The 20407-nt window shown below is 33.6% G+C and overlaps 1 protein-coding gene across 8 annotated transcripts in view; it reads right to left on the bottom strand.

Annotated features, from left to right (window-relative positions):
• The window catches only part of STAG2 (stromal antigen 2), a 129827-nt gene that overhangs the window by 16465 nt on the left and 92955 nt on the right, over positions 1–20407 (bottom strand). For all 8 annotated transcript variants that reach the window (NM_001354660.1, NM_001354661.1, XM_024988254.2 and 5 more), the window contains exons 19-28: positions 19794–19997; positions 17618–17688; positions 17205–17292; positions 17032–17112; positions 15125–15217; positions 12944–13118; positions 8778–8917; positions 5720–5821; positions 3293–3441; positions 1552–1680 (exon numbers count right to left, since the gene is read on the bottom strand). In NM_001354660.1, the coding sequence (NP_001341589.1) occupies positions 1552–1680; positions 3293–3441; positions 5720–5821; positions 8778–8917; positions 12944–13118; positions 15125–15217; positions 17032–17112; positions 17205–17292; positions 17618–17688; positions 19794–19997 (1232 nt within the window). The remainder of the gene's footprint in view (positions 1–1551; positions 1681–3292; positions 3442–5719; positions 5822–8777; positions 8918–12943; positions 13119–15124; positions 15218–17031; positions 17113–17204; positions 17293–17617; positions 17689–19793; positions 19998–20407) is intronic.

The following is a 20407-nucleotide window of genomic DNA, read 5'->3' as shown; positions in this document are numbered from 1 at the left end:
TGGGAGACCTGGGTTTGATCCCTGGGTTGGGAAGATCCCTGAAGGAGGGCATGGCAACCCACTCCAGTATTCATGCCTGGAAAATCTCATGGACAGAGGAGCCTGGTGGGCTGCAGACCATGGGCTCACAAAGAGTTGGACACAACTGAGCAACTAAACATATTAGCACATGTGGGATCTTAGTTCCCTGACAAGGGACAGAACCTGTGACCCCTGCATTGGAAGCAGGATTCTTAACCACTGGACTGCCAGGGAAGTCCCCAACAGTCAAATCATTTATAGTTCTCCTTACATATATATGTAAGAGTTCCTCTCACGTATCTACCTTTGAATAGCATTACTGGATCATGATGTAGGGAGAATCTTAAACTTTACTACATACTACCAGATATCTCCAAAGTGGTCTTGTACCAGCAATGTATAAGTCTCTATTGCTCCACATCCTTGGCACTATCACACATCTTAAAGTTGTGCTAATCTACTAGGTGAGAAATTTTTTTAAATTGTTTTTAATTTTTATTTCTCTAATTAATAGTATCAATGCAATTTTTTTTTTTTTTGCCTACCATCACACAGTTTGTGGGACCTTAGTTTTCCAGGCAGGGATTGAATTCAGGCCCTCAGCAGTGAAAGCACAGAGTATAACCACTGGACTACCAATTCCTCAATGCAATTTTAAATTGGGATCAATTTATATATAATAAAGTTCACAGAAAATAAAAGTTGGATCACCTCTGTAAATGAATGCAGTCATGTAACCCATACACCTATCAAGATACAGGATATTCCCATGACCCCAGAAAGTACCTTGTATCCCCTTTCCCATTTAGTCTTTCCAACTTCAACAAGTACCACTATGGTGAGTTCTATTAATATAGATTAGTTTTGTCTGCTTTAGAATTTCATATAAGATCTATATAATCGTTAAATGCAAAATACTAGTGGGCTTTAAGAAGACATGACTTATACTATGAGTTATTCATATTCTTCTGTCTTTTTATACCTCAAAGCCCGGGGTTGGGAGGTCTGGGAGGGAGGGATGAAAGAAGATTTTGAGACTTTAATTCCACTTGTTGGGCTCTTTTAGAATGTAAGTCATCATTTTAGAAGACCAAACCATAAAAGTATTCTGTTTAAATGGTCTGTTGAGAACAGGACTTGTAGTTAAAGTACGAAGATAAAAGAGGGAGACTTCTACTTTCCAGTGTAGTCATAGCTCAGGACACAGACAAAGACACAGATGGATCAGCAATATTATTGTCTGCTAAATGTTTCTTCCTTAGTTAGGCTGAGCAAAGAACTCAAATAGGAATACAAAAAGCATTCCAGTTACACCTTTAAAGATACAGCTACACTGTAAAAAGAAGTCATAGAATTAAAATATAATATTATGCATAAAACATAGTTGTACTCTTAAAATTATAAAATGTCTGAAGCATAAAGTTTTTGTGCATTAATGAAATCCTACAAATCTGAAAGAGAAACCAATTATAACAAATCTTTAAGAATTCCAAAGCAAAATTAAATAGAATATTTCTAGTAAATACATACACTGTTCTTTTGTCTTGTCGGAGTAGTTTAGAAGAAAATTCACTAAGAATATCAAGAAATGCCAAATTTAAAGGTGGATGGCTCTCTCCTTGTGGATTAGGTTCTTTAAAAGCAAATTCTATGCCATCTCTGCAACAAAAACAAAAAAGACAAATATTTAAATAACTACAATAGAAAATTTAATAACCTAGAAAATTTTTCTATATACTTTCACTCCACTACAAAAGATGCTTCCTTTCTCATCTGTTTTATCTGAGGAAGAGGGACAATAAGGAGTCTATAGAGAATGAGCATTTACATTTTATGACACTGTTATTTTGTTTTGGGTGGATTGTTTTGATTTGTTTTTTATTGGGGGTGGGGGTGGGGGCGGGCATGCTGGAGATCTTAGCTGCTCTCACCCTAGCAGTCAAAGTGCTAAACACTGGACTGCCCAGGAACTCTGAACTGTTACTTTCTCTGAAACAAAACAGACACAGAGACACACACAGGCCCTAGCTGGTTCTTTAAAACAAAACAGACACAGACACAGACACTTCCCCTCCCCCACACTGGTCTTCATTACAAATGTGATCTGGCATATCTACATTCTTTCCTCAGTTTTCTTTTCTATAAAAAACAACCCAAATCCTTTCACATAATGATCAGTACATTTTCTGTATATTTCAAGACATAAAGGAGATCAACTATAAAATCAACTTAAAATAATGATTACAGACTATTTGTAATGACTATTTGTATTTGTATGAATCACTAAAGAGTAAAGTTCAAAAATTATACTCAACTCGGGGCCAATTTTACCTGTATTTATTTAACAATAAATACCTCTATTAAGACAACTACCCAACGTTACACATATATGAAGTAAATACTATATTACTTCTCAGAATAATTACTGTATGTGTGGTCCTTAAGTATTACCTAAAATTCACAACCAAAGTATTAAAAGGCATAAAAAGAAATCTGAGACTTCCAGAGCCAAGTGAAAAGGTGGGAGTAAATTAAAGTTGAGGAAAGCATAGGACCAACTTAAAGAGCAGAATAATTTCTGAAAGGAGACATTTAACACTTTCATGACTAAGTAAGCAATACAAATTTAAAAAAGACACAAAACAGAGAGCTTTAAATGAAATGGAGCTCAAGCCTCTAGATTTTTCCAAAGGCAAGGCTCTTTATCCACAATAAAGACATTAAGGGTATTAATATCCACATACTGGTTATGTCAGAGATCTAAAATATACTCATATATAAAAGTATAATTGATCACTAAATTACATGCCTAAAATAAAATCAGATTTTTTCCAATTTTGATAAGGCAAAGAAAACATGCAGATAAAATAAAGATTGTGGCTCAAAATAAGAGAAAAGGTAAAGAGAAAATAAAAGAGAACAGAAACTTGAAACAAAGGAATCAAATTCTTCTACCCAGCCATGAGATCATGACAAAACGCTAGAAGAGATTTTATAATACCTAACAAATACATGTTTTCTTCACATAATTCATAAAGATTCTGTATGGCTTTAATTAAAGCAAAGACTTTTCTACAAAAGGTGTTTTAGTCCCAATTCATGTTTTAACACAGACAGCACTGTAACTCGTTCTTAAGAAAGGAGACATATTACAGAAGTGCAAACAAGTAATCAGGCACCAACTGAATTTGGTTATTCTAAACAAAAAAGCAATATACAAAAAACCTGCATGATTAAAACACAGAGAAGCTGAATAAAATTTGGAAATTACTTGTGTAGCATAGCAATGGCCTCTCTAGTTTTCAACTGATCGAGTCCAAAAGTTAAAGCAAAACGCCGAGCAAGTTCTTTAATGCCGCTAAAAGTTGAGGATGACCTATCAAAATTATAGCCATTTTCCTGTATCATTTCATTAAAAAGCTGTTTGGAAAGAAAGAAAGAAAGCATGTTAAAGTTTTTAATAATTATGGATTATTACTGATTTTAAAATATCATATTTTATATTTAACATATACTTGATGTTTATAAATAAGGCATTATACTTCATTCTAAAGCATGGATTTTTTAAAACATGATACAAATGACCAAAATTCCAGCACTTCACATATTCAAACTAGAGGTAATTACTGACATTAGAAACTTCTTAGATTAGTTATGACAGAATTTTTTTCTGTCACAATTAACTGGGTATTATAATAGCATATAAAAATATACATAAAAAGGAAACCAACTAAATTATTAGGCAACTATGTTCTTATTGACATTTAAATAATGGATCAAAAAGTAAGCAGAACAAAATATAATTTTTCAGCTATCAAACTGCCAAGATAGAATACAATGCATTCCTATAGTAGTTATGGCTACTACTCAAGATAACCAATGGGAGTTTGCATTTTGACTCAGGGAACTCAAACCAGGCTCTGTGACAACATAAACGGGTGGGAATGGGGTGGGAGGTGAGAGGGAGGTTCAAGAGGAAGGGCTGGCTGATGCATGCTGATGTATGGCAGAAACCAAAACAGTATTGCAATTATCCTTCATTAAAAATAAATAAATTTTAAAAAAAGAATACAGTGCAATGGGCACTGATCTGGGAACATAAACTGAAATAACCTTTCTTTCTATACAGCAATCTGGCAATGTGCAGCAAAAGCTTTAGAATTTTCATGCTCTTTGACTAAGCAATTCTTATTATCAGACTTGATCCAAAAAGAATAATAGTAATATTTGTGTGCAATATATAGGTACAAAAATGTTTGTTTTAGTGCTATTTATAATGGAAAGAATTGTACACTCCCAATACAGGGGGCACAGATTCCATCCCTGTTAGGGGAACTAAGATCCCACATGCCACACAGAGCAGCCAAAAAAGAGCAAAGGGAAGTATTTAATGGCATGAAAGTGTTTAGGATTTATTAATATGAAAAACTAAGGATATTAAGACAGAATGCACATTTTTTATTTTTGTAAAATACGATTTAACACAGGCATTAAAAAGATTTTAGAAAGATGATTAAAAATAAAAACACTGTTAAGTGAAAAAAATTAAAGATAAGGTATATTTTTTCTAATTTTCCTAAAATACTTTCTATAGCTATTATTTTATAACAAAATAAGTTATTTAAATTCAACCTTTAAAATCTTTTAATAAAGAATATCAAATATGCAAATGAAGCTAAGAACTTTCACACCTATGTTTCTAAAAAGCAAGAAACTTTATCAAATTGAAATGGGTTTGGTTATGATTTACATGCATTTGGTCTCAACAAACCTAAGTATACTAAGCAAATGATTTTTGCCTATTTAAACTTGCCATGCCACTGCCAAAATGAAAATGACTGGTGTATTTTCACCACGATTGATAAGTGCTCATTAAAATTACATGTGCAAATGGGTACAGAATAAAGTAAAATTCACCTGAAACTTACCAAATCAAGTTAACCACGGCTAACATTTCAGTTTTTCCAAATAGACACAGTGAAAGTGAAAGTCACTCAGTCAAGTCTGACTCTTTGTGACTCCATGGACTATACAGTCCATGGAATTCTCCAGGCCAGAATACTGGAGTGGGTAGCCGTTCCCTTCTCCAGGGACACAGAGATAGGCACAATTTTATAGTGATGCTATACTGCAATCTTTTTATTTTATTCTCAAATACGGTAGAGATCTTAAATTAATACCAACTTACACTAATTTTAAGTGCTACCCAATAGCCACTGTGGAGATGTACTACACAATATATTCATCTAATATCCTAATGATGGACATTTGGATTATTTCTAATTTCTTGGTATTATAAATAATTTTGCAATGTACAATCTTGTATATTCATTTTGGCAAATTTATCCTATTACCACTGTAGACCAAAATTCTAAAAGTAGAACTGCTGCCTCAACGACATACACATTATAAATTTTGACATGTACTGGCAAAATGCCTACCAGGAAGGTTGAGCCAATATATACTGCTGACAGAACCTGTTTCTCTCATATCTTAGGCAGCTGTAAGTTTTGCCAATCTTGCCAGTCTAGAAGCAAAAAATGATCTCACTTGCTCAATGTTTACTAGTGGGACTGTGTATTTTCCATTTCCACTTTTACGAACTATCTACTGTGTCCTTTTGCCCAGTTTTTGACTGTTACCTTGAAAACCAGTAAGTGCTTATTATGTTAGCGTAACCATGGTACTCATGTCTTACCTGTTGCAAACTGAGAATAAGTGTCTTTGCACACTGAATTTTGTCTATCTGTCTTGTTTTACTCATTGTTTCTTTGATGATATCACCATAGTCGTTATAATACTAGAAAAGAAATTTGAATAAATTAGGGCTTTGTCTCTTAAAACTATTGGACAATAAGACTAATTTTAGGTTAGGCACATAAACATATTACAAGAATATATTTAGCTAAAATTAGGACTTCAAAGATACGTAAGAATGTTACTGAAACTTTATTATGATCTTTAAGCACAATCTCTAACATCAGTAAATTCAGAAATATCAGACAGTTAAGATCTAATTCACATGAAGTTCTAGAGTTGATTTTAAGGAGGTATAGTGTATAAAAATAATTAAGCATTCAGATTTTCAGAACTATTAGGTTGGTGCAAAAGTAACTGCAGTTTTGCACTTTTGAACTTTGCTGTTTGATATTAGAATACACTTTTAAATAAATGTGGTTGCTATATATCATTTTAATGCACATTTCTCAGTTTGTGTTTTTTTTTTCCCAATGAGTTATTACTTGCCATTTATTTTAGAGTAGGGAAATGATGTTAAGACAAAAAGCAAAGTCAAGTGATTTTCTTATTTGAGTTCAAAATGAGTCATGAAGCAGCGGAGACAACTCACAACAACAATGCATTTGGCCCAGGACTGCAAACGAACATACAGTGCAGTGGTAGTTCAAGAAGTTTTGCAAAAACAAGAGCCTAGAAGATGAGGAGCACAGTGGCTGGCCTTCAGAAGTTGACAACAACCAACTGAGAGCCACCATCGAAGCTGATCCTCTTACAACTACTCAAGAAGCAGCCCAACAACTCAACGTCGACCATTCTATGGTCATTTGGCATTTAAAGCAAACTGGAAAGGTGAAACAGCTCGATAAGTAGGTGCCTCACGAGCTAACTGAAAATCAAAAAAACCATCGTTTTGAAGTGTCTATCGTCTTCTCTTAGAATTCTACACAACAACAACAAACCAATTCTTGATCAGATTGTGACATGCAATGAGAAGTGGCTTTATGAGACAAACAGCAACAACCAGCTCAGTGGCTGGACTTAGACACTCCGAAGCACTTCTGAAAGCCAAACTTGCACCAAAAAAAAGGTCATAGTCACTATTTGGTGGTGTGTGGCCAGTCTGATCCACTACAGCTTTCTGAATCCTGGCAAAACCATTACATCTGAGAAGTATGCTCAGCAATTGATGAGATGCACTGAAAACTGCACTGCCTGTAACCGGCACTGATCAACAGAAAGGGCCCAATTCTTCTCCATGACAATGCCTTGACCCCACGTCACACAACCAACACTTCAAAAATTCAACACATAAAAAAAAAATTTGAATGAACTGGGCTATGAAGTTTTGCCTCATCCACCATATTTGCCTGACCTCTTGCCAACTGACTACCAAGCATCTCGATTTTTGGCAGGGAAAACGCTTCCACAACCAGCAGGAGGCAGAAAATGCTTTCCAAGAGTTCGTCAAATCCCAAAGCATGGATTTTTATGCTACAGGAATAAACAAACTTATTTCTCATTGGCAAAACTGTGTTGACTCTAATGGCTCCTATTTTGATTAATATATGTTTGAGCCTAGTTATAATGAGTTAAAATTCATGGTCCAAATCCACAATTACTTTTTCACCAACCTAATATTAAGTCAATGAATATTATCATAGTTACTTTCATAACTTATTCATTGCTAACGGCATGTATTTCATGAGCAGTTTCCAAATTTATTAATTTCCATATAGAAACTAACAGTCTGTTAACATTTAAAAGAAAAGTTACTGTGAAGTGAAGTTGCTCAGTCGTGTCCGACTCTTTGCGACCCCATGGACTGTAGCCTGCCAGGCTCCTCCATCCATGAGATTTTCCAGGCAAGAATACTGGAGTGGGTTGCCATTTCCTTCTCCCGGGGATCTTCCCGATCCAGGGATTGAATCCGGGTCTCCTGCATTACAGGCAGACCAGACTCTATTGTCTAAGCCACCAGGGAATCCCCAAAGTTACTGTATGTGGCATTTAAATCACACACTGCACATGATTTTTTTTTTCTTATTTAAGATTTTACATAACTACCAGAGATAACAGGATAACCACGCCCCTACATGACTAACAAAATTGACTTTAATCTAGAATACCTATGTCTAAAAGTTTAAAACTTGCAAAGTGACTTCAAAAACCACCAGTTTAAAAAAAAATCTAACAAGTATCATGCCAAATAAGTTTCAAAGTTATTTGAATGCTTCTATTATTTCAATTATTATTGAAATAATAATATGTATTATTCTATTCTATTATTTCAAAGTTACTAATACTTCTATCACATAGGAAACTATTCCAAAGAAGAATTAACTGGGTTTTGATAAATGTATTACATATTTTATTCTGTAAAATCAAAGGCTTAAAAATTTTACATTTATAATTAGATTTTACTTGAAAAAGGATTACAGGAAAATTATCATGCCGTATTTAGTCACGTTCTGTTAGTACAATCAGTAATATCCTTTCTACTACTACTTAAAAGTTAAAGAATCTCACATATATTTATGATGCTTGGGAATAACCTACTATGAATCTAAGCCAATTTTCAGGGCCTAAGAAACTTTAACTATCACAGTGCAACAGATAAAGAAAGGCAGGATACAAAAGGTAGTGAGTTACTCAAGGTCACAAGCTGCATAGTAACCAAGTTGAAACTATATTATCTAATTCTCCTAAAACATTTTTTATGTTACATCAAGCAGGGGAGTGACACTATTCTGTTGTTTTAAATTAAATCACAAATGCAATTTCTATTAATGACAGTTAATCTAAGACTAGCTGTTTGCAATATTCCAAACACAAATGAACTCAATAAACCCAAAATGTCCATTGATAGAGTGGAGGTATGAGAAAATGTTACTGAAAATGTTAAATATTTTAAGAGATTTCTTTTACACTACAAAAGTAACTTAACTATTAAAAATTTCAATGGTAACCAAACATAAAAGCAATATAAAAATATCTTGTTATCCACTTTTCAATTTTACCTTCATATACTGCTTGAAGATATCTGCAGCTGTATTCATCTCCACCACAGTATATACAATTAGCTTACAAAATGCTGCAAGTAAATTTCTCCTTTTGTGCAGAGCTTCAATTTTACTGGCTTCATCCTCCTGCTGACCATCTGAGGGAAAAAAGTTTCAAACATTAAGCCATCTGTATAGATATATATAAATAAGTAACTTTATTTTTATTTTGGAGAATGTGAAAAATAAAGAAAAAAAATTAAATAAAATAAGAATTATAACCACTCAATATCGTCATGAATGACCAGCCCATTTATTCCAATAGAAAAAAATTTTTGATGTCAAATCAGAAGGCTGTTTGATGAGCATGGAACAGGAACAAGTGGACTGAGTCAAAGGAACTGATGCTTAGCGAAGTCAGGCTAAGCCTGCCTAACATAGAAGCATGTCTAACCCATTGATCTACTTCCCTAATAGGATAGTTTGACAATGAGACCTGCATATTCACTATCTGTTGGGTAAGGTTTTTCTTCCCTAGGGGCAGACAACCTTAGAAATTGTCCTATCCCTTCTAAAGATGACCCCACCTCACCTAGAGCCCAACTTCCATTGACAGATACTTCCTTCATACATATTACAGATATTCAGTTAGACTGGCTGAGAAATCATTATTTTTAAGGGAACTTCACATACTTCTCCTCTGATTAATTATGTGAGATCTTGATATTTAATTATCAAAGGGATAAAATTATTTCCAAATTCATAGTGGAGAAAGCCAGACTACAGCCACCAAGTACTGCCAAAGGATTTTCAATTTGATCCTGTAAATAAAATTGTGATGATGCCTTTTACATAAAAAGCTATGCAAAGAATTTTCCTCTTGACAAATTTTATAAATGAAATTACTTATATCAAAAATATTGTGTATAAAACAAGCACTCTTTCTAAGCAAGTATTTACTTCACCCTGTCTCTGATAATCCTTGATAACTGCTCATAAATAAAAACCAAATGTTGAGACTAGGAATTTAAGACAGACCATCCAAAAAGTTTCTGTTATGAAAATTGCCTATTCCAGAATGCCAAAGTCATTTTCTCAGAAACCTAAAATGTACTGTTTATTCTCTTTAAAGAGTACATTGAACATACAAGCTAACTTTTTCTTAATGACTCTGTGATTATAAACGGATTTCTATACAATATTGTTCCAATCATTGTTTGGTACTGCTCTCAAGAACTGGAGGGATATAAGACTTACTCCCCCTACAGACTAAGTTACCCTACAGACTAAGTTACTTAGATATTAAGAGGGTTTTTTTTGAGTCCTTTTCAAAGTTTTCTTCACTTCTTATTGAAAATTAGCTACTTTTTTCTCCTGTAGGGATTAAAGAATGTTAGAGAAGTATCTAACACACTGGGCCTTTCATAGATGTCAGTTGCCATTATTGTATGTTGTCAGAGCCTCTAGAAGCATTCCCTATTTTACCCTCCCCTTCTAATCTGATGTGGGCTAACAAATCAAATAACCATGGGTCTACAATATCTGGGGTTAGATGGTATGAAAAGCAATGGAAACGATCATATGTTGCTGGTGGGAGGATAAAAGAATAAAACTACTTTGGAGAATAATTTGGCAACATGTGGTACAGTTTAAAATGCACATAGACTATATACTCTAGCACTTCCACTCAGGTATACACAAGCACACCTCAGAGATACTGCAGGTTTGATGAGACCACCATGAAGTGAATACCACACTAAGATGAGTCACCTGAATTTTTTGGTTTCCCAGTTCATATAAAAGTTATGTTTATACTATACTAAGTCTTACTAAGTATGTAATAGCATTATGTCTAAAACATGTATGTACTTTAATTTAAAAACATTTCATTGCTAAAAAATGCTGATCATCATATAAGCTTTCATGTAAACTGCAATAGTAACAACAAAGATCACTAATCACAAATCACCATGATAAATAATGGAAAAATTTGAAATGTGCAAAAATTGCCAAAATATGACATAGAAACATGAAGTGAACAAATGTTGTTGGAAAAATGGCATTCACAGACTTACCTGATACAAAGTTGTCACAAGCCTTCAATTTGTAAAACTACACATTATCTATGAAAGTGCAATAAAAGGAGGTATGCCTGTACACTAGAAAAGCATCTGCACATGTGCTCAGGAGATAATTATAAGAACATTTTTGCAATATTATTTATAATAGAGGAAAAAATAGAAAAAAACTAGATGTTCATCAATATGAAAATGGATAACATGTGGTTAATTCATATCACACAATATTCAGCAGTCAGGATGAATAAACTATAACCACATGTCCACACTGATAAATTTCAAAAATGATGTTAATTCAAAAAACCAAGATGTAAATTAAATGCTCAACACGATACCATTTATGTGGAAGCTAGCACAGAAAATAAACTATATATTCTTAAAAGACACATAAACTCCTGGTAAAATAGAAGTAAAATGCAGAGGCACAATAAACACCAAATTCAAGATAGCAGTTATTTCTAGGGAAAAACAATAATGGGATTGGGGAGGGATACAAACAAGGGCTTCTTTTTTTATCTATGCTTTATTCCTTTAAAAAACAAATCTGAAACAAGGCAAAATCTAACAAATGCTGGTGGTTGGTCTATATAAATGTGTTATATTTTATTCTTTTCCATAGAACTAGAATATATTTCATTTTTAAAGTGTAAATAGAAAAACACAGTCCAAGGAGGTAAAGCAGAGTATAATTCCAGGAATCTCCAGAAAATTCAGGAGTATTGGCAAGGTTATTCTCATTCCTGTTCCCTATGGTCTAAATGAATTTGAGGTAGTCTGCAACTAACAAAAGGGTCATAGACAAAAACTGATTTTATATCAGTGTTTGGAATATATGTTTATTGATAGAAGTTTTAAAAACTCCAACTCATCTTTTAGGATCCATTGCAGATGTTAGCCTGTTTCAGGGGTGTTTTGACTCTGACAGAACAGTAAGAACTTTCTCTAAATGTCCATAACATTTTGTACATGTCTCTACTACTTATCAAGTTACATAATAATAATTTGCTTTTAGAAATGTCTTTTCTACTTGAATTCTTAAAAGACTACATCTCATTTTTTAAAAAAATTCACAGCATCTTAGTATACTGCCTGCTGACTAATAAATATCAAATTAATGTCAAAAATAAAGTATAACTAAACCAAGAGCTGGAAGTGAACAGTGGAAAATTCTAAGTATATAAACTTTAGTACATGGATTTTTGATTATCTGTTTTGCCTATTTTGATTTCTCAATCCTGTTCGAGTTAAGTTTGTGATTCTTGAGAACAAAATATTGATGTTATATATCCTTCGGGCTTAATGTCAAATTAAAAACAAACCCAGAAAGAAGTCACCAAATGTTATGTTTTTCCACAATTTCTTGTTCAAGTAAGGCATGGTGGTGGTGGTGGTGGTTTAGTCACCAAGTCATGTCCAACTCTTGCGACCCCATAGACTGTAGCCCACCAGGCTCCTCTGTCCAAGGGATTCTCCAGGTAAGAATACTGGAGTGGGTTGCCATTTCCTTCTCCAGGGGATATTCCCCACCCAGGAAACAAACCCCGGTCTCCTGAACCACAGGCAGATTCTTTACCAACTGAGCTATGACAGAAGCCCAAGTAAGGCATCCGTGTATGCAATCAGAGTACAAAGAGTAACAACGCCGAGGCTCTTCTGACTGTTTACCTGTGACATTCTGTATTGCCCCACACTTTAAAGGAAAAACGATGCTATGAAAGTATACAACAAAAATGTCACTTTAACATTTTTTTTCTGCTCTAGTTACTTGAATACTGGCATTACTAATGATTAAGGGGAAAGTGAAGTAAATTTTATTGATTACCTACCTACATGCCCAGGCACTACACTAGTCACTTTGCACAATGTAATTAACTCATACAGTTCTGTAGGTAGCTACAAATTAGAAAAACAAACTCACAACTAGTGAGAAATTATATTTCATTGTCTTTATGTTACAAGGAATGAATACAAAAATGCACTGGAAAATGTACCTGCCTTTCATGTTTAAGAATAAAATATGAAATAGTAGTATAACATTTTACACTGTTGCTAAATTTGATTTATGGTAGATATACAAATTTAACAAAAAGATGGCAATAAAATTACCTGCACTGTTATTGTCATCATCCTGTTCAATGAAGACATGATCCAGAATAAAGCTGAGCAACTCAGACTGCAATGAAGAATCAGGGGTGTAAACTAATGGCTCTAACATGTCACGCCCTCCTGACATAATCTGATGGCTGAAGATCATCAAAATATCACATAGAATAGTGAAGGCCTATTATAAAAAAAAAAGGGGGGGGATAGCATGCCATAAACCGAAGTTTTTCACAAACTGCCACAAATAACTTACATATTTAACATGGAAATAAAATCCAACTCTCTGCATTTGAAACTCAGTAAAGCAATGGCTATTAAGACTTTCCTAAGACTATAAGAGTGAAATTTTTGCAGCAATAACTACTGGTATTTGCACTGTGATCTACTAAATGCAAGGTAATTTCACAAATATTCTTTTTAATTTTCAGTAACTTTTAAGTGATTTGTACAATATGTTAATATCATCAAAATATGCAGTCAGAAGTCAATTGCATATCTTCTGACTCCAAATCCCACACTAAACCACAATGTCTCATGATATACATTCTCAAATATGAATTAATGTATAAACTTGATACCATTCTTCTCTTCTATGGAAGAAAAACACTTAAGCCAAGAAGATGAATATCTCCTAGAAGATCTCTTAGAAGAGAGATCACAAAATCTTATTGTCAGTATGTATGGTGATTAAGTAGAAAACACATAATAACCAAGTATGGGCCTGCAAACTATTCACCACCAGGCAAAGCAGATCTTAATAATAGCTTTGCCTTTTTTGGAACTAACCACATTTATTTTTTTTCTCTTATGCTTTTGTCTCTTGGTCTCTTCCGCTCATTTTATTACTACAGAAATAATTTATACCGATCAGGTTATTTGAGTTTACAAATTTTTGCAACATACACAGTAAGTATACAAAGTCGTAAGCATGGTGACCTTACTAATTAGGTGAACTGGCAGGTCTTGTGAGCTAACCAGGACATATCCCTGGAGGCTGTTAGGAAGACTAATAACACACAGGTTATTTAATAACCAAATAGGTAATCTCCAAGTCTTAAAAAACTGATTATATATAAAGGAGATTACACACAATAACCCATAAGGAACTATGTGAAATAAGGAATATTAAGCTGAATTTCTTGGTGGCCTATGAAAATATATCAAGTAATATTTCACGTATTAGGTTTGGATCAGTGTATACTTCATTAAAAGGGCTTCCCAGGTGATGCAGTGGTAAAGAATCCGCCTGCCAATGCAGGAGACACAGGTTCGATCCCTGGGTTGGGAAGATGCCCTGGAGGAGGAAATGGCAATCCCCTCTAGTACTCTTGCCTGGAAAATCCCATGGACAGAGGACCCTGGTGGGCTACAGTCCATGGCGTTGCAGAGAATCAGTTATGACTGAGCAACTGAGTGCGCCTACATGTACACACACACACAGATATACTTCATTAAAATCCTATTATAAGATTTTAACTATAAAATAATTTCACTATTGATACCTTCTGAAATTCTGTACCTCTTATCAGAATTGTAGAAAAGAAAATTAAAGTCCCAAGTCCTTTATTGTCACAGTTCAAAACTAAATAGGCTCTCGGTCCCAGGATCAGAATTAATTTTACAGATGGGAAAACTACCCATGGCACCAGGTAACAATGCATTTTCAGAATGAGAAAGTTGGCAGGAATGGAATTAAGAGGGCATATGAGGTGGGAAGGTAACACTTTGAAGACAGGGAAGTGATTAAAATGTTTATTTCAGACAAAGTCCACATAAGAAAAATAACTTCACACAATCAGGACAGGCAGGAATGCCAAGATCTGATAATATTCTCAGAGATAACAAAACCAGATGGACCTTTCCCTCCCTGAGGCAGACTTGCCATACCTGTTGCTTTCAGGAATAACTTACATAACTGCATACACCTACTTTGTATATATGGGTTTGTTGACCAAGTGTGGCATAAAGAAACAGTAATACAGAATGACTGCAATATAAGACTAATCGATAATGCTCCAAATGGACTTAATATTACTTAATCTATTTTTGAGCATGGGATATACACAGATAAATACAAGATATTTCTAGTTTGCCCAATTTTAGTATTACTCAAATTTTCTATATTAGTTCAAATATTTGTTCAGGGTTGCTTACAAAAGATTGCTATCTATAGTAGTTACTAACCTGTTCTTTAACAGTAGTATTCACATTGGTCAGGTAATGCTGACATATTTGACAGAATACCCTCATCTGTTTCTTTAAACGCAGCAAGTCCTCCTTGAAAAAAATGTAACAATAACATTTTAAAATACTGTATTAAAAACTCATTCAGTATTTAAGATATTTTAAATTACAAAAAGATCATCACATACTTAATTGTGCTAACTTTTTACATTAGATTTAAATTCTTCCTTAGCATTTATCAAAAAGGAAAACAAAAACCACTTTTAAAATCTCAACAAATTGTACCTTAAAAATACCAAGTATATTAATGGATAAAATCCTAAATGATCTTTAGAATGAGAAAAAACATATGACTATATATGGCTATCCATATAAATCCACTGCTTCAGAATGTTTAACAGGATTTACGCTCCATCCTTGCTTTGTAATTTGATGGCTGGCCAAGTGATGAATGGAATAAATTAAATGATTTTAAAAAAAGGGACAGTATCTTTCATTTGTAGGATACTGATTGTGCTTTTAAAAACAGAGAGAGGCCTAACAAAAATTAGTTTCATGGTATTACTCCACTTAAGGAAAACAAGAACAACATAAGTCTCTAGTAAACCTACACTAAAAGGATGAATCTTTTTCTAGATTTTTTTAAATAAGTTTTTTTCTTTTTATAGATATTTGCAAATTAATTTAAAATAGAAAAATACTCTATAAAGATCATTCACACTAATTTATTTGAGGCATTACCTTTGCCCATCGCCTGATACTGAATGCCAAACGACAAAATATCAGTACACATTCAGTGTATGTAATAGACAAGTTAAAATAATAGATTTAACTTGGAGATCGCTTTGGTAAAGAAAACTCAACCAAGTTCAGCATAATAGTTTTGCATATAATAACCTTCATTTTTACCTTTTTGTCCCCTCTCCTAAACGTATTACCTTTTTCCCATGTTAATTTTTAACTCAATGCTTTTGATTTAGGTGAGCAATCATATCTGCTAATACATAGTCACTGGACCTACTACAAGTTTGATATTGAATTAAATAAAGTTTTTGAGGGTCTGACAAAAAGTACACTATTTTAACAGTACTATATTGTTTTTTGCAAGAGGCAAATATCCATCTGTAGATATAACAGCATCATGTACTTAAAAAGCTCAAAAAAATTCTAAAGTTATTCTGTGATTTTATGTAAAACAAACTTATCGAGAGGATTCCTTCTTGAGGAAAATAACTACAAACAACTAATTCTACATCTTACAGAAATCACTTAATGTTTACAAAAATGTGCTCAAATAATATTTAAGGCAACATCTACTGCAACAAGTACGATGTTTAAGTTTCTAATTTACAAATGAAAAAGTACTCTTTAGTTCAATTACTAAACACTTCAATGATTACAATTATGGATAAAATGTTGAAAGTTCTATGACCTAGTAGCTAGCACACTGCACTCAACCACAAAGTGATTTTTTATGAATTTGGAACATCAGTAGAGAGATCCGAGTGTGAATAAGATGATCCCCAAACAATACCAAGGTATAAGATCTAGGGACAGGTAGCTTGTAATAAGTAACTTATGGAACCCAATAGCTGTATCTATATGTTTTGAAGGTTTTTGGTCATGATTTACAAAATCAGTTCTTCATGCATCCAGAACTTTTGAGAATGATGTGGAAATCCATAAATTATGCCACCTACAAATGTGACTTTTTATTTTAAAACCATTCTCTAAACACATGTTAAATGTTCTTTCACGGAATATATATCAAACTACAAATAATTATTTTTAAAAGTATACATGCCTAAATAGAAGATAAGCAAGACTTTATTGAAAATCAGTCTTATGTTTAAGTTTGCTGAAAACTGAGTAATATTTACTAAAGACGCCACTGAAACACCACTAACCTTTGTAGAGCTACTTTCAGTTATCTTTGCAAGCTGCCAAAGGATTACATAGTGAGTACACTGCAGTGCGTGAATAACAATCTATAAAGGAACAAAAAGAACACAATTAAATTTTAAAAATCACATATTTTCATTCTCAAAGTGAAATATATAACTTGTAAATAAATAAAAACCTGTTCAGGCATGTCTCCATTTTCAATTCCGGTTTTCAATAGTTTGTAATTACAAGCAAACAAATCCCACTTTGAAAGATCATGGGCACTGTAAAAAAAGAATTAAGTTATATTAAAAATTTAAGCTTAATCACATCTGTTCTGGACTTGACTGCTAACAGAATACTGTTAAAGTAAAATACAGTAAACTTCCTAACATGTACCCACAAGAACAAAAAAATGTGTACTTTAAAAAAGTGTATTAGTTGAAATTTTTTTTTGTTTCTCATATTCAAAGTATGACTCCAAACACTTTTTTCCCAAAAGCACAAGAAACCCAGGAAAAATTATGACATTATTATAATCCCAAAACATGTAAGTTGGTTCTGATTTTGATAGTTTTAAAAAATCAGAAACTTTAAGATTCAACTTACTTATGAAAAGCAGTGATTCGCTTCAATGTTGACAATACCTGATATGCATCATCTTCATCAGGTTCTTCGCCCTATAAATGTTAATTATACCATATTAAACATTACTAATTACAAAAGTGAAAAATCTTAAGCTATTACATTCATGATACCACCCTAAAAAGAAAAACATAAAAGATCACAGTAATATCTTTTTCGACCCATCTCCCAGAATAATGAAAATAAAAACAAAAATAAACAAAGGAGACCTATTTAAACTCAAAAGCTTTTGCATAGCAAAGAAAACAATAAACAAAACACCACCCACAGACTGGAGAAAATAGTTGCAAATAATGTGATCAACAAGGAGTTAGTCTCCAAAATTACAAACAGCTCATGATGTTTAACATCATCAAAACAAACAACTGAATCAAAAAACAGGCAGAAGAACTAAATAGACATTTCTCCAAAGAAGACATACAGATGGCCAAGAGGCACATGAAAAGACTCTCAACATTGTTAATTATTAAGAGGAATGCAAATCAAAACTATAATGAGGTATCATTTCACCTCAGTCAAAATGGCTACCATCAAAAAATCTATAAACAATAAATGCTGAAGAGGGTGTGGAGAAGGAAATCTTTGTGGGAACTCTTTGTGGGATGAAACCTGGTATAGCCACTATGGAGAACAGTAAGAAGGTTCCTAAAAAAACTAAAAGTAGAGCTATCATGTGATCCAGCAATCCCACTCCTGGGAAGGTACCCAGAGAAAAACACAGTCCAAAAGGATATATGCACCCCAATGTTCGTTGCAGCACTGTTAACAGTAGTCAAGACACAGAAGCAACCTAAATGTCCATCAGACAGAGGAATGGATAAAGAAGATGTGGTACATATATACAATGGAATATTACTCAGCCATTAAAAAGAATGAAGTAATGCCATTTACAGCAACATGGATGGACCTAGAGATTGTCATGCTGAGTAAAGTCAGTCAGAGAGAAGGAGAAATACATGACATCCCTTATGTGCAGAATCTTAAAAGAAATGATACAAATGAACTTACTTACAAAACAGAAACAGACCTAAAGAACAAACTTATGATTACCAGGTGGGAGACGGATGGAGGGAAAGGCTAGGTAGGGAGTTTGGGATGGACAGGTACACACTGCTATATTTAAAATGGCTAACTGTATAGGTTCTACTGGATAGCACATGGAACTCTGCTCAATGTTATGTGGCAGCATGGATGGGAGAGGAGTTTAGAGGGAGAATGAAAACATGTATACGTATGCCTAAGTCTCTTTTTTGTCCACCTAAAACTAACACATCATTGTTAACCAGCTACATTCCAATGTAAACCTTTTTTTTAAAAAAAAGAATTATATCCAGCCAAGGGTAGTCATTAAAATTTTTAACTGAAAATGTAATCATTGTACATCAAAATATTTACACAAACTTCCAATTAAGCAAAACTTAGTAAGTATGAAATGTTACACTGAGAAATAAGAAAGTTTACGAACTAATTGTTAAACAAAGTAACTGGACATTACAATAGTCTGTATCATTTTCGCAGCATTTATGACAAAAGTGATGTGGAAAAACCTAAATGCAATAATCTGAGAATCATGAGTTTTTACTTTATGCAAATCAACTAAACTGTTGAGTATACCTTTCCAGAAAAGATAAAAACCACAATATAAATACAAGTGTATTTGAATATCGTGCTTAAGCCTCTTTGGAAATAGAACTGAACAATGAAACACCAAAATGAACAGTTGCTGTAATTTTTCAAGGCTTTATAATATCAAAGATCATAAATAAATCAACTTCCAAACCATTAAGAAATAACCCAATTTTTCAAATTACATGGAAACAATCTTGCTCAACTTTTCTGTTCCCTGTTCCCTAACAGCCTCCTGGTTAAACTAAACCCTGGAAACTTTCCAGATCATTTCTTTAAATTAAAAAAAAAGGAAAGGTGTTAATTTTGCTTTCACCATCTCTTAAGTTACAGATTCTTGCCACCTCCCTCTCTTGGTGGAGAAAAAACAAAATCATAGAACAGAAAGTCTGAATGTCTTTTCAACATACTACTAAGGACTACCACCAAGACTGTGACTGACCTGGTTATGGAGAGGGTAGGGGTGGGTGGGGCCACAGTGGGGGACAACTGACAAAATACTTGTAATACATACCTCTTGCAGAAAATCTTCAAGAAGCCGGTTAAATTTATCTGCCAACTCATCTATCAGTTGACTTCTTGAAATATCTACTCTGTTGAAAATTGTGAACTCTTCATTACAGAGTGCATGGTAAGTTTTAGAACACGCTTCCAAAACATCTGTATCTGTGTGCTTCTCTACAATATTCCGGATCTGTCGTAATAAGGCATCCAAATGCTGCAAAATCAAAGTTTCTTCATTAAAACTAAGGCATGTATGATGACAGGCATAAAATGACTGCACAACTGGGATGAAAAGCTTCAAATACAGTAACTTTACAACAGTAGGACACAATTTTAAGTTTTTCTAGTCAAGTAAAAAAATGCACTCATCGACCCAAACTTATTTCCCCTACTTCAACAGGAATAATATTATCTATCTCACAGGGCTTTGGTAAGATGTTAATACATATAAATATATATGTTCCTGGAACATAGTAAATGCATTCAATGAATATTAGCTGTTTCATTTTGCAATTGTTCTTATCCAGTTACCCACCTCCAATCTCCATAAATGGTCAGTGACATAGTAACATAATGTCTAGGAAGGAGGGTATTGCTATCAACATGAATCAAAGGGAAACCTCA

The sequence above is a fragment of the Bos taurus genome, chromosome X, assembly GCF_002263795.3.
Source record: "Bos taurus isolate L1 Dominette 01449 registration number 42190680 breed Hereford chromosome X, ARS-UCD2.0, whole genome shotgun sequence".
In the NCBI taxonomy this organism is placed as follows: Eukaryota; Metazoa; Chordata; class Mammalia; order Artiodactyla; family Bovidae; genus Bos; species Bos taurus.
This window is presented reverse-complemented; position numbering and strand designations above follow the sequence as displayed.